This window comes from Rasamsonia emersonii (genome assembly GCF_000968595.1).
Source record: "Rasamsonia emersonii CBS 393.64 chromosome Unknown ctg1118621760002, whole genome shotgun sequence".
Classification (NCBI taxonomy): domain Eukaryota; kingdom Fungi; phylum Ascomycota; class Eurotiomycetes; order Eurotiales; family Trichocomaceae; genus Rasamsonia; species Rasamsonia emersonii.
In genome coordinates this window covers 57,476-71,241 of record NW_013563285.1, presented here as the reverse complement: position 1 = coordinate 71,241, position 13,766 = coordinate 57,476, and the positions used below count along the sequence as shown (strand labels likewise).

General features: G+C 51.4%; 4 protein-coding genes across 4 annotated transcripts; 3 read left to right on the top strand and 1 right to left on the bottom strand.

Moving 5' to 3' along the window:
• Window positions 1–438: 438 nt before the first annotated feature.
• On the bottom strand, window positions 439–1,400 carry T310_1746 (Class II aldolase/adducin domain protein; the record flags this gene model as incomplete). The annotated part of the gene is made up of 2 exons (XM_013475365.1): window positions 439–795; window positions 879–1,400. 2 exons carry the CDS (start codon window positions 1,398–1,400, stop codon window positions 439–441), a joined length of 879 nt encoding a protein of 292 aa, XP_013330819.1.
• Window positions 1,401–2,567: 1,167 nt separating this feature from the next.
• T310_1745 (Methyltransferase (Ncl1)) lies at window positions 2,568–7,401 on the top strand (the record flags this gene model as incomplete). The annotated part of the gene is made up of 10 exons (XM_013475364.1): window positions 2,568–3,057; window positions 3,170–3,309; window positions 3,374–3,470; window positions 3,634–3,643; window positions 4,016–4,027; window positions 4,218–4,226; window positions 4,408–4,480; window positions 4,544–4,758; window positions 4,851–6,950; window positions 7,008–7,401. 10 exons carry the CDS (start codon window positions 2,568–2,570, stop codon window positions 7,399–7,401), a joined length of 3,540 nt encoding a protein of 1,179 aa, XP_013330818.1.
• Window positions 7,402–8,013: 612 nt separating this feature from the next.
• T310_1744 (Phytanoyl-CoA dioxygenase) lies at window positions 8,014–8,889 on the top strand (the record flags this gene model as incomplete). The annotated part of the gene is made up of 2 exons (XM_013475363.1): window positions 8,014–8,350; window positions 8,426–8,889. 2 exons carry the CDS (start codon window positions 8,014–8,016, stop codon window positions 8,887–8,889), a joined length of 801 nt encoding a protein of 266 aa, XP_013330817.1.
• Window positions 8,890–10,039: 1,150 nt separating this feature from the next.
• Window positions 10,040–13,660, top strand: T310_1743 (beta-galactosidase; the record flags this gene model as incomplete). Its single annotated transcript, XM_013475362.1, has 9 exons — window positions 10,040–10,174; window positions 10,243–10,319; window positions 10,375–10,677; window positions 10,749–11,012; window positions 11,075–11,090; window positions 11,141–11,236; window positions 11,292–11,426; window positions 11,607–12,276; window positions 12,330–13,660. The coding sequence occupies 9 exons, from the start codon at window positions 10,040–10,042 to the stop codon at window positions 13,658–13,660; spliced, it is 3,027 nt and encodes a 1,008-aa protein (XP_013330816.1).
• Window positions 13,661–13,766: the final 106 nt, after the last annotated feature.

Sequence of the window (13,766 nt, the reverse complement as noted above, 5' to 3'; positions counted from 1 at the left end):
ACCGGGTGCAGCACAAGTAATTGAGAAGAAAGACCCGGGCCACTCGAAGCACAAGAACCTCAGGAGAAAGAAAAGATGGGGACAAAGAGTTGGAGGAAGCAGCAGTGATGGGAAAAGTTCAGGGTTTTCAAAGCTAGCGGACGGGCCGGCGGAACTCTCACAACTAAAAGGGGCTAAGCCAGAGAATCACGGGCCCGCCTGATCGTTATCGTTATCGCTCCATCTCCAGGATTAATTCTACGAGAAATATGGCACGCGTCAGGCTGATCTTGTCGAACATTTCCCCTTTCCTGTTGGCATGAAGAATTCTCGCAATTATTGCCTGAATTTCGAGTAGTGACATTGCTACCCACACAATTACAGACCGTATGTCAATGTTAGCAATTTGTCTGTCCAGCAGATAATTACGCGAGCAAGCACTGTCATCACCCTTCCCAATCACTCCAAATACTTCCCGTTCGTCTCTTCGTGGATGACGTCGAATAGTGGCTTTGCGCTGAACCAGCCTGCAAAAGGCGTGCCGACTGCCTTGTACGTATACTGCGCGTCCTCGTCACTGATCTTGATCGTCTGTCCGTCACGGCCGGCTGCTGCCGCATCGGCCATCAACTGCGCATGGCAGCATTTCTCCAGGCTAACAAACCAGAAAATGGTCTCCTCAATCGTACGACCCACCGTCAGCAGGCCATGATTCTGCAAGAGGGCCGCTTTCTTGTCTCCCAGCGCTGCGGCGATATTCTTTCCTTCCTCCTTCGCAAGAACGATGCCATTGAACTGCTTGTAGACGACATGGTCCTGGAGGATTGAGACAGGCCTCTTAGCATGCGCATCCCTCATAACAGATTGGCAGGCAGCCGGCAGACTTGGGTGCTACTCACATTGTAGAATGCACAGGCATCCTGCGAAATGATGTCCAGCGGTCTCCCCAGCGAACAGAAGGCACGGCCATAGATACTGTGACTGTGTGCGGCACAGTTGATTTCGGGTCGCGCGCTATGGATCGCTGAATGAATCATGTAGGCGGCACTGTTGAGCAGCCGCACAGGACCACCCCCGATGATATTGCCCTCATGGTCGACCTGAATCAGGTCCGACCGCTTGATCTGGGAGAAGGCCACACCGAACGGATTGACCCAGAACGTCGACGGATCCACTGGATCCCTAACTGTGATATGTCCCGCAACGCCTTCGTCGAAGCCATATTTGCCGAAGATCCTGAATGCAGCGGCAAGTCTGCCCTTTAGATACTCTCGTTCCTCATACTTGTCCTCAAAGACAGGCGGTTTAGGGAACGCCTGGGTGTGGAGACTCTTCTCCGGATCAGAGGTGTGAGTGACGCTGGTTTTTGCAGGCGTTGCAGTAGGTAGAGTTGCCGTCTCTGTAGCTGCAGGGGGAGACATGTTGAATTACAACGTTGATGGGATGGATATCTGAAGGAAATGCAGTCAGAGCACGTCAATGCAATAAGGTGAAAAGTTACTTGCAGTTAACTGACAGACCTCCTCCTACCTATATACTCACATGCCCCACATCTGTCCAACATTGATGATCATCCATCGCGTGGCTGGTTGCTTTGTTGTCCTGAGCTTCCTCGTGCGGGGATCCATGGCAAGGAGGGGCGGAGACCTATGGGAACGAACCGAGGCATGACAGAGTTCGCAATCCAACATGGGTGCATGTAGCCAGGTAATACATGCCTACAGCTGCATTGGTGTTGCTAAGATCCTGTCCACTATTCATCCATCCATGGAATGATCCTGTCATGCATACGGGACTGTGAGTTCTGTCCTGCTGGATTTCTGTTCAAATCAGTCAGTTTAGTCTATCTAGGAAGTTTGACTGGAATTACATTAGTATCGATTTCTTAAGACATGGCGCCATTGCTGCATTTGTGACACGTTATCAGCTGCCGAGTATTATTACGCGTTGCACCATGTCATCTGCAAGGCGGAGTCGAAGCAGGATCGATTTTTTGCCGAACTGCAGACGCCGCATGGGCACGGACGATAGCTAGACTCAGTTGATGCGATAGAATTAATATTAATGCTCTTAGCTGGAGTGTCCGCCGATGTTGGGTGGCTTGACACCACCAATGACAATTGGCCAAACTGTTAGCTCCTGTCCAATAAATGGAAATTTAACCAGACTACATCTACAATATGATCTTTATTGGGTTAAACTGGGCCATAGATATTGCCAGAAAATAGAATAGTATAACCAGCTTTTAATGACCTAGATATCTAAGTAAACAGCTATCTATGGACCAAGCTGATGGCCAGTAATATGGATATATCCTAAGTATCAGATTTGCCGTTAATGGTCACCCAATTCTATTGAATGCCTAGTTCAGCCAACGCATTATTATTGACCTAATTTAGCCCCCAAGAGATATAGCCTTAAAACAGTGGGTTATTAATAGGTCCTCCGTGACCCTTAATGATTGATGCCGGTGGTTTCTATTCCATAGTCTTCGTTTGGATATCAATTTGACGATACTATACCAACTGAGGTCCAACGGCTGGACAGAAAGTCAGATTGCCAAAGTTCAATCGACCACCAGGGGAATTATGTCTCCATTCCTCCCTAATTTTGATGTGTTGTCACCATCCGTCTACCTACAAAGGTCTTCTTCGCAGCAGTCGAGTTCAAATGATCCCGACTATATTGTCCTCCTCACATGGATGCATGCGAAAGCTGAGCATATTCTGAAATATGTGCAGGGCTACTCCAGATTGTTCCCGACCGCCAGGATCATGATCATTACGACTACCGCGTCCGATATGATTGTGGTGTCCTTCAGCACTCTACAGCGACGTCTCGAGCCAGCGATCCAGGTTCTGGCCAGCAGGCCCGAGGCAAAGGTGCTGATCCATCTATTTTCGAACGGCGGTGCCCACATGACGGCCCAGCTAGCTCTTACATATTCCCAGCGTTTTCACAAACCGTTGCCTGTTCAGGCCATGGTCTTTGACAGTAGCCCTGGACAAGCAACCTGGCAACGTTCCGCCAGGGCACTGATCGCAGGCTTCCCCAAGCAGCCACTGGCGCGCATTCTCGGTACGCTCGTCGTCCATCTCGCACTGGCGCTGATTTGGATCTCCCTGGTCGTCTTCCCGCGAGAGAATGTCGTCACGATAAGCACGGGACGTTCTCAACAATCCGGACTTAGTTCGCCAGGAGGCCCGTCGATGCTACCTCTATTCGGAAGTGGATGAGGTGGTGTGGTGGAAAGACGTGGAGGAGCATGCTATGCAGGCGGAGCAGAAAGGATGGGCAATCCGTCGCGAGAAGTTTCACCGAAGCCCCCATGTCAGTCATCTAAAGGAGGATGCAGGAAGGTATTGGAGTATTGTCACGGCTGTTTGGGAAGCAGGCTATCAAGCCTCTGTTGGGGCTGACCATAATGGGAGCGAGCAACGAGGGAAAGCAAGGCTATGATAATGTCAAGATGTCTCTTGTATTGTCTAGTTGTAAGAACTAAATGCAGGGGGAATCTGTGGTGTAGTAATGGCGTAGTAGTAGTCCATGCAGGATACACGTGACAGAATGCTGCCGCTAAAATTAGACTATCCTCAGTCCACATGTTTTTTTTCTTTTAGGTTGTTTTTAATTATAAGAATGTAGAAAATATAGTGTACAATATGTAAGAAACAAAGGGGTTCATATATAGGAGTAAAGGGGCGATCAAGGCCTATGTGATCTTTGTTTTCTATTGCGTCTTACATCTCGCGTAGATACTGCCGAATATATTAGCTATGGAACAGTGTGCTTCACTGACCAAAACATTGAACAGAGGCATACTCGAATTTGTATAACAACACGTTCATTCGAGCTGGTCTGGTGAATCTTATCAGATAACTAACTAGTTAACTAACTAACGTATTTCCCGGCTGTTTCGATCACCCGGTTGCTCCGATCACTAGAATACCCATACAAAATGCGTTTTTTTGTACGCTCATACCACAATGTCTATATTATATCCTGGCCTTTAATTTTAAAATCAGATTATATATAGGTATAACTACTTGTAAGAGAAATATAAGGTTAATATTATATATATTGCTTTTTAGATACCTATTTTTTAATTTTACATAAAAATTACACTGTATTTTATGTTATTCCAGTAAATAATAGAGTAGACTACTTCTAATTAATGCTGTATGCTGTAAATACTTTATAATTATAGTATATAAAATATCTCTTTAATATCTTTAAAGCTTGTTGAGGTATGAGCGTACAAAAAGACGCATTTTGTATGGGTATTCTAGTGATCGGAGCAACCGGGTGATCGAAACAGCCGGGAAATACGTTACAGCGCCATTATTATGTAAGCAAACTATCTCGGGCCGACGGTTGTTCCGCTTCCCCTCCGATGCTTTGAGCTCCAGAAAAACTGAAAGCGGGCAGGGACCACTGGCCGGACAAGAATTCGCTGAATTGCATTCAACAGAGACTCACAATGGGAAAGCGCGGCAAGAAGGTATGTGTATAAGCCCCATGTCAACTTGCAAATGTCAACTTGCAAGCAACCTAGCTGCTGCAGTTGTTGCTAAGCCGAATTCCCCTTCAGCACGGAAAAGGTGGCGGCGGTGGCCAGCGCGGGGAGCGACAAACCTGGCAAGAAATCGAGAAGACGAACGAGAAATTTGAAAGATATTACAATGAGCTCGGGATCGTTCCAGAGGAGGAGAAAGAGGCCTTTTGGGCTGCGTTGAGGAGGGACCTTCCCAACAGCTTTCGCTTTACGGGGTCACGAGGGTACGTCATAGTTTCTCATCTCGCGATGGAGATTTATCGAACTGCTCAATTCAGAATTCGCTAACAGGGGAATTTCTTTGCTTGAACTACAGGCATGCTCTCGCCGTTCAGCAACGTCTCAAGGACTACTACATCCCAGAAATCACCTCCATCACATATGAGGGAAACTTCGTCGAGCCGCCACGGCCGATATCCTGGTATCCCGACCAGCTCGCATGGTCTATGACAACCCCGAAAAATGTCATCAGGCGATTTGCACCCTTTGCGTCGTTCCAGAAGTTCTTGGTCTCAGAGACCGAGGTGGGCAATATCAGTCGCCAGGAGGTCGTCAGCATGATCCCCCCTCTTCTGCTGGATGTCAGACCGGGGATGACAGTCTTGGATATGTGTGCCGCGCCGGGTAGCAAGTCTGCACAATTGATGGAGATGCTCCATGCTGGAGAAGAAGAAAGAATGAAGGCAGTCGCCGAGAGGGTAAAGAATGGTGCTGATCCATCGGATCTGCTGGCAGACGGTTTCGAGGACGATGGGAGGTCTACAGGCCTTCTCATCGCCAATGACAGCGACTATAAGCGAGCCCACATGCTTGTCCACCAGATGAAGCGATTGAACTCGCCTAATCTTATTGTTACGAATCACGATGCGACCATGTATCCCTCTATCAAGCTGCCCTCCCCACCTCCACCGCCTGGGAAGCCCCCGAAGTATCAGTATCTGAAATTTGACCGCATCCTCGCCGACGTGCCATGCTCGGGTGATGGGACAGCCCGGAAGAACCGCAATGTCTGGTCAGACTGGGTGCCGGGTAATGCGCTCGGATTGCATGCCACTCAGGCGCGGATTCTTGTCCGTGCCCTGCAGATGCTGAAAGTCGGTGGACGGGTTGTCTACTCGACCTGCAGTATGAATCCGATTGAAAACGAAGCAGTGGTTGCCAGTGCCATCGATCGCTGTGGAGGTTTGAGCAACGTCGAGATAGTCGATTGCAGTGGCGAGCTGCCCGGTTTGAAACGAGTCCCGGGATTGCGCTCATGGAAGGTTATGGACCGGGAAGGTCGCATGTGGAATAGCTGGAAGGAGGTGGAAGAGTACCGGCAAAATAATGGCATTGAAGGCCTTGGCAGGCTCACGGAGGGTATGTTTACTCCTGACGCGGATCTACCGCTTGAGCGGTGCATGCGCATCTACCCTCATCTGCAAGATACGGGTGGATTCTTCATCGCGGTTCTCGAGAAGAAATCGGAAATTCGAGCAAAGCCGGAAGACTCGAGCAAAACCATCCCCAAGGCGTCGGTTGCCGCTGTGGTAGAGGAGCTCAATGACAAACAACACAACGGGACCGGGGCGCCCTTGGAGAAGATCGACGCCCTGGACAGCATGGTGGAGGGGGTGAAAGACGATGGGAAGAACGAAACGGTGGCGGAGAGCACGCATCGGCCTCCGTATGCTAGGACGCTGAATACCGAACCGTCGTCTGCTGGGAAGCGGTCTCCCGACCACCTCGAGGATGAACAGCCCGCCAAGCGGACCAAGGTCGAGGATGGGACCGAGGCCGTCGTTGGAGATAGGCCTGCCCATGATCCTCCACCTCCGCTCAAGACTGAAGGCGTTGACGAGACCACTGGGGAATCTCAACCAGAGAAGCCGCAGCCTCCTGCAACGCAGCCACAGCCTCCGCAGAAGAAGAAGCCAGGCCAACCCATTGAAGAGCCATTCAAGTTCATCGATCCTAACTTGGAGGAGCTTCAGCAAATCTTTTCTTTCTACAACATCTCGGATCGGTTTCCACGAGACCGGTTCATGGTTCGGAATGCACAAGGTTATCTGAGTAAGACCATCTACTACACCACCGCTTTGGCGCGGGATATCCTGGTCGAGAACGAGGGACGGGGCATCAAGTTCGTGCACAGCGGCGTGAAGATGTTCGTGAAGCAAGATGCACAGCGGCCCAACGTGTGCAGGTGGCGCATCCAAACGGATGGGCTACAGATTATCGAGTCCTGGGTGGGGCCGGAGCGCACCATCACTCTCTACAAGAAAGATACATTGCGGAAATTGCTGGTCGAGATGTTTGCCAAGGCGGATGGCGAAGGTTGGAAGCAGCTGGGGGAGATTGGGGAGCGTGCACGAGATATGTCGATGGGATGCTGCGTTTTGAGGATCGAACCTAGCGATGCCGAGGATGGGTTCCGGTATGCACTTTTGCCCAACAGATAGCATATTGGAACAGAACTGACAAACGTCCACAGGGAACGGATGGTTCTTCCGCTCTGGCGGTCCCTGCACTCTATCAACCTCATGCTGCCAAAGGAAGACCGTCGTGCTCTGCTCCTTCGTCTGTACAACGATGAGACACCACTCGCCAATACCACTCAGAAGCGAGAGAATGCTGCCAATGCCTCGACCCCGGAGGCCTCGGCGGACGTGACGACCCCTCCGGCCAATGAAGATGCTGACGTTGACCCTGACGTCCCGTCTGCGGAAGTGGAGAGGGAGGTTCCCCCTCCGGCCGCTAAGACGGAGGAGGATCTCATCAAGGATGAGAATCTTGCGCTGGGTCAGAAGGAGCAGGACCGGACGGCTAATCGGGAGACGTGGCAACGGGCAGGCGACGAGGAGGATCGATTTAACACTACGTTATAAACGGTTAATCCAAAAAAAAAGCATGAGTCTTGACTTTCAACTAAAAGCACTGTACAGTAGTATAGAAAGTGCATATTCTTTTTTCCTGATACAATACAATACAATGACGATCAATGAATCCAGAACAAATCTAATCTGCATGATACAGATAGCTACAGTTTGTAATTGGTATAGAAGGCCAGAAAAGTAAGGCCGCTAATGTCGTCCATCACCAATAGCAACTGGTTATCCCGAGTTAAAATAGTTGACTCCATTGCGGGGACGAGTTTTGCGAGGAGCACGCTAGCAAATGCGAAATGCGGACGAGTTTAGCGGGCACGAACCGCAAACAGCGACACTCTCGCACCAATAGATCTGGAAAGATCCTCCATCTCATCCCATGGCTGCTTGCCACTGTTTTGCTTACTATGTAGGGCTTCTATCACATTGAAGAATGGTTTTGCGAGTTTTGCGTCGCCTTGTTGACACAGGATGAGTCCTGTGGACGTTCCTTTGCCTATATAATCACCCTGTTTGTTCCTCATCTCAGCGTCTTTTTGAACATCACCAGACAGAAGAACATCTACTAAATGACTGAACTGTGACGCGCACTCCTATGTTACCATTTCCAAGATGAACGGCTGCCAAACCGGACATGTTGCTGCCCAAGCTGGCGGGAGGCTCCCCAGCCATCCCGTCTCGATCCGCCCATCCAAGTCCGAGCTCGAACGCTCGCAGTTGTCCCCTCAGAACCTAGAGGTTGCAATGCGCAGCCTCCATCGGGACGGATTGGTGGTGATCGAAGATCTGATCCGACATGATGTCCTCGACCGACTGAACGAGAAGATGGTCCAGGATGCCTTCATCCTGCAGGCGAGGAAGGAGGACAGTCCGTACAATTACAACCGGGGGAACATCCAGCAGGATCCTCCGCCTGTGAAGGAGTACTTTGACACGAGCATCTTCCTAAGTGAGTTCCTTCCTTGCCTAGGAAGGAGGATGTCTGAAAGCAGTTAATAATAAACCTTCTGGGAGAATGATAAAGACCCCATTGTCACGCAGGTTACTTCGACCATGCTAGGTCCACGACCCAAGTGGACCTTTTGCTCAGGAAACACGGCGATGCCACCCACGGAAGAGACGCCGCCTACGTCGCAACCGGTCCATTCTGACGCCGACTTTGACCACCCGACACACCCGTTCGCTCTCGTGGTGAATGTCCCTCTCATCACGATGACGCCGGAGAATGGCTCCACGGAGCTGTGGCTAGGAACCCATATTGACAGTGGACCCCACGTGCAGGACGGGCTGCACGGCGAGCGAGCCAGCGGACGGATCAAGCCTGCTGAGCTGGAGAAACGGCGAGCGATTCGTCCGCCATGCCAGCCGGTTGTGCCGAAGGGATCAGTGGTGATCAGAGATCTGAGACTGTGGCACGCAGGGATGGGAAATCGCAGCAACGAAGTGCGGGTCATGTTAGCCATGAGTGAGCAATCCAGCCGTCTATAATTCTTTTGGAATCAAACAGCACAGCACTGACCACTTCTGTGTTCTACTAAGTCCATTTCGCCCCCTGGTACCGGAATCAAATGAAACTCGAGCTCGCGGAAGAGCTGAAGCCCGTCATCGAGAAGCAAGCCGATCTCGAGATCCCAGTCAACTGGGTGTCGGAGCAGGAGGCCTTGTCGCGGTACTTGAATCGTGGATATGGCAACTCGTACGATTTTGGGCAGCTGCCGTGAGGGAGTAGCAATTCGTCTATCTTCTTTTTTTTGATCTGCATAGCATTCTCTTCAAAATGACATTCATTTTATCTGGCGTAATGGTTACTTTGGTTACTTCTAGAAACAGTCCAATGCCGGTGGAGTATAGTATAGCGAGTGCCCATGTGCTTTGTACAGAGTATGACGAACCCTGCCTTCACGTGGCGCACCGGACGGAATAACTCCGCACTGAACCCGGAGAAAAATGCGGGTGGAAGTCGAACCCCACAGGAGATGCTCCGCACTACATAACCACAGTTGCATCGCATGCAACCTCCAAAAAGAAATGAAAAGATAAAGTTAGCATTAATACTGCAGGATACCTACTACTCTGTACTTGCCTAGGGAGATTCCTGAAAACTTTAACAATATCCACATGGAAATTGGCATTGAGATGCTCTGTACAGCGCATCCAGATCTGTCGTCGAGACGGGGAGTGATCGACAGTGAACCAAAGCCCTCCATCCGTAGCTTCCGGCTAGCTCGAGGCTTGGCGCTGGCTCAACCTTGTTTGCGATTAGCGTCGCCCGCTGCAAACCGTCATATGTGGAAAAACTCCAGGGTTGTTTTCCCGACAGTGCCTGCCGACCTGAATTTGTCCGTATCCTCCTTCCCATTTGTGCCATTGCATCATGCCACCACACGTTGCATTCCGTATAGCTTCGTCTCCACTCCATATCCAACTCTCAATTCACCAGATCCTGGCCCCTAGGCCCCTGCAGGGGCAGAGAGGTTAGACCTGCCAGACCTCGCGACATGACGATCGATCTGGATCCGCTGCCTGTATTTAAGGCAGCTTTTTTCCACCCCGCATTCCTCCTGATGACTTGATCAGGACCGCTTGGTCGTTTGTCCGTCGTTGATCGTCTGAGAGAGAGGGGGTCTTGCGATCGATAATGAAGCTTCTCTCCTCGTTTGCCGCCGCTTATCTGGCGGTTCAGGCGGCGGGTGCAGCTGTCTCCCCCAGGCCCAATGGCTATACCATCACAGAGCACCCCGATCTCGAGCAGCGGGCCCAGCTGCAAAATATCGTAAGTGCATCTCTGGCGTGGAAAGGAACCATTGCAAGAGCAGGGACTTATAGTGCATTGAGTCGCAGATCACTTGGGACAACCAATCGCTCTACATAAATGGAGAACGGATTATGATTCTGAGCGGCGAGATGCACCCGTACAGGTACGTGATCGACAGTCGACCTCTGGGAAGACGTGTCTAATGAAGTGGTGGCTAGACTTCCCGTCTCGTCATTGTATCTCGATCTGTTCCAGAAGGTCAAGGCCCTGGGTTTCAACTGCGTCTCCTTCTACGTCGACTGGGCCCTGCTGGAAGGAAAACCCGGAACCTACCGCGCTGACGGCATCTTTGGCCTGGAACCATGGTTCGACGCAGCTTCCAAGGCCGGAGTTTACCTTCTTGCTCGTCCTGGACCGTACATCAACGCTGAATCCTCTGGCGGTGGATTCCCCGGATGGCTGCAGAGGATTACCGGTACACTTCGTACCAGAGCGCCTGACTATATGAATGCCACGAAGAAGTAAGAACCATCCCAATCCTTCTACTAGATGAAAGCAAGAATTGCCGCTAATTGCCATTGATATATTACAGCTATGCTACCAACGTTGCAGCTACCCTTGCCAAAGCCCAGATCACCAATGGCGGTCCCGTCATCTTGTATCAGCCCGAGAACGAATACACCGGTTTCACCAATGGCCAGCAGTTCGACCCCCAGTACATGCAAGATGTGATGGACACGGCTAGAGCGGCTGGTATTGTCGTGCCGTTTATCAACAATGATGCTGCACCGGATGGCCATGATGCACCGGGATCTGGTGTGGGAGCAGTGGACATTTACGGTCATGACTCATATCCGTAAGATGCCTGTTTTGTTCTTTATAAAAGGAAAACTTACTAACTGGAGAACTGGCATATAGGCTAGGATTTGACTGCGTAAGTGCGGATCTTTTTCTGCCAAGTTTTGCATTCTGACTGGAAAAAAGGCGAATCCAACCTCATGGCCAAGCAATGGCTTGCCCACGAATTTCCGCCAGCTTCATCTCGAACAGAGCCCGTCGACGCCGTATTCCCTTGTCGAGGTACGCACTTGATTAGCGTCATTAGGATTGGCGATATCAATCTAACATCGTATAGTTCCAAGGCGGTGCATTCGATCCATGGGGAGGATCCGGGTACGACAAATGCACGGCGCTGCTCAACCAGGAGTTTGAAAGGGTGTTCTACAAGAACAATTTGGCCGCCGGCGTTGCGATCATGAACTTCTATATGGTAAGGTTTCCTTTTCTGCTCTGAAGCGGATGTAGTCTCTGGTAAAATGAGTTAGAGCCAAGGCCTAGGTCTCAGGGCCTGGGTTCAGGTCTTTCTAGCTCGCTTGCCATCTCCAACTCCTTCTAGAGTCTAAATTCTTCTTCCTCACCTACATAACACTGAGCTGATAAATATCGGTAGATCTTCGGTGGCACCAACTGGGGCAACATCCCGTATCCCGGAGTATACACCTCTTACGACTATGGCAGTGCCATCTCGGAATCTCGCAATGTTACTCGCGAGAAGTACAGCGAGCTGAAGCTCTTCGCTAACTTTATCCGAGCTTCTCCCTCCTATCTGGACACTGTACCACAAAACGCCAGTACCGGAGTGTACACCGATACGACCGATCTGACGGTTACGCCGCTTGTTGGAAGAAGCTCTGCCTCGTCCTTCTACGTGGTGAGACATACCGACTACACCAGTGAAGCGTCGACTAGCTACAAGTTGAAACTCCCGACCAGCGCTGGCCAATTGACCATCCCTCAGCTTGGGGGTTCTCTGACCCTTAATGGACGCGATTCCAAGATTCACGTCACGGATTATGATGTTGCCGGAACCAACATTCTCTACTCCACGGCCGAGGTCTTCACCTGGAAGAACTTTACCGATTACAAGGTTCTTCTTGTCTACGGAGGCCCGAATGAGCATCATGAGCTTGCCATCTCCTCGAAGGCAAACGTTTCCGTTGTTGAGGGATCGTCGTCCGGTGTCACGATCAAGTCACTAGACGGTACGGCCGTGATTGGATGGGATGTGTCTTCCACTCGTCGCATCCTGAAGGTGGACAATCTTCTGGTATTTTTGCTCGGTAAGTCTGCTAGCCATATTGCTAATGGTCATTACCAACAATGTTTACTGTAGATCGCAACTCTGCCTACAATTACTGGGTTCCTGAGCTTTCGACCAATGGCCCGACACCCGGCTTTAGCTCCCCGGAGACAACTGCGAACTCAATTGTCGTCAAGGCTGGATACCTCGTGCGCACCGTGTATCTCCAGGGTAGTGAGCTGCACCTCACGGCGGACTTCAACTCGACCACGCCGGTGGAAGTCATCGGAGTACCCAAGACCGCCAAGAGTCTCTACATCAACGGTGCCCAGTACAAGCCAACCGTCAACGCGAACGGATTCTGGAGCACCACCGTCACATATGACAGTCCAGACATCAAGCTTCCAAGCCTGAAGGACTTGGAGTGGAGATATGTCGATTCCCTGCCGGAAATCCAGCCGTCCTACGATGACTCCGCCTGGGTGGCAGCGGACCACAAGACGACCAACAACAGCGTCGCTCCTCTGAAGACCCCCACGTCGCTGTACGCGTCTGATTACGGGTTCCACACGGGGTCTCTTATCTATCGAGGCCACTTTGTGGCGACGGGCAACGAGACCACCTTTACCGTGCACACCCAGGGTGGCAGTGCCTTTGGCAGTTCGGTGTGGTTGAACCAGACGTACCTGGGCTCGTGGACTGGTGACTCGGCCTCCAGCGACAACAACTCTACGTACAAACTTCCGAAACTCAGTGCGGGCAAGCCCTACGTGCTGACTGTTGTGGTTGACAACATGGGTCTTGAGGAGGACTGGACAGTCGGCAGCGAGCAGATGAAGGAGCCTCGCGGCATCCTCGACTATCAGCTCAGTGGACGCAGCCAGAGCGCCATCAGCTGGAAGTTGACTGGCAACCTGGGCGGCGAAGACTACCAGGATCTCGTGCGGGGACCTCTCAACGAGGGCGGACTGTACGCGGAGCGTCAGGGCTGGCACCAGCCGGAACCTCCCAGCCAGCAGTGGAAGTCGTCCAGCCCGCTGGAGGGCATCTCGCAGGCCGGCGTGGGATTCTACAGTGCGTCATTCGACCTGAACATCCCGAGCGGGTGGGACGTGCCGCTGTACTTCACCTTTGGCAACACGACGACGCCGCCGGAGGCATACCGGGCGCAGCTCTACGTGAACGGGTACCAGTTCGGCAAGTACGTCAACAACGTCGGTCCGCAGACGGCGTTCCCGGTGCCGCAGGGAATTCTGAACTACCAGGGAACGAACTGGGTCGCGGTAACGCTGTGGGCGCAGCAGTCCGAGGGGGCGAAGTTGGACAATTTCGAGTTGGTGGCAGAAACGCCTGTGCTGACGGCGTTGACGGGGATCACATCGTCGCCGCAGCCAAAGTATACGAAGCGTGAGGGGGCGTACTAGCCGTGTGTATACACAGGACAATGTATATAAGGGACAAGCCTGACTTTCTACTATATAGCTTTATTATCTACTTTCTATGCGGGATCACAGCCACATTATTTGCCAT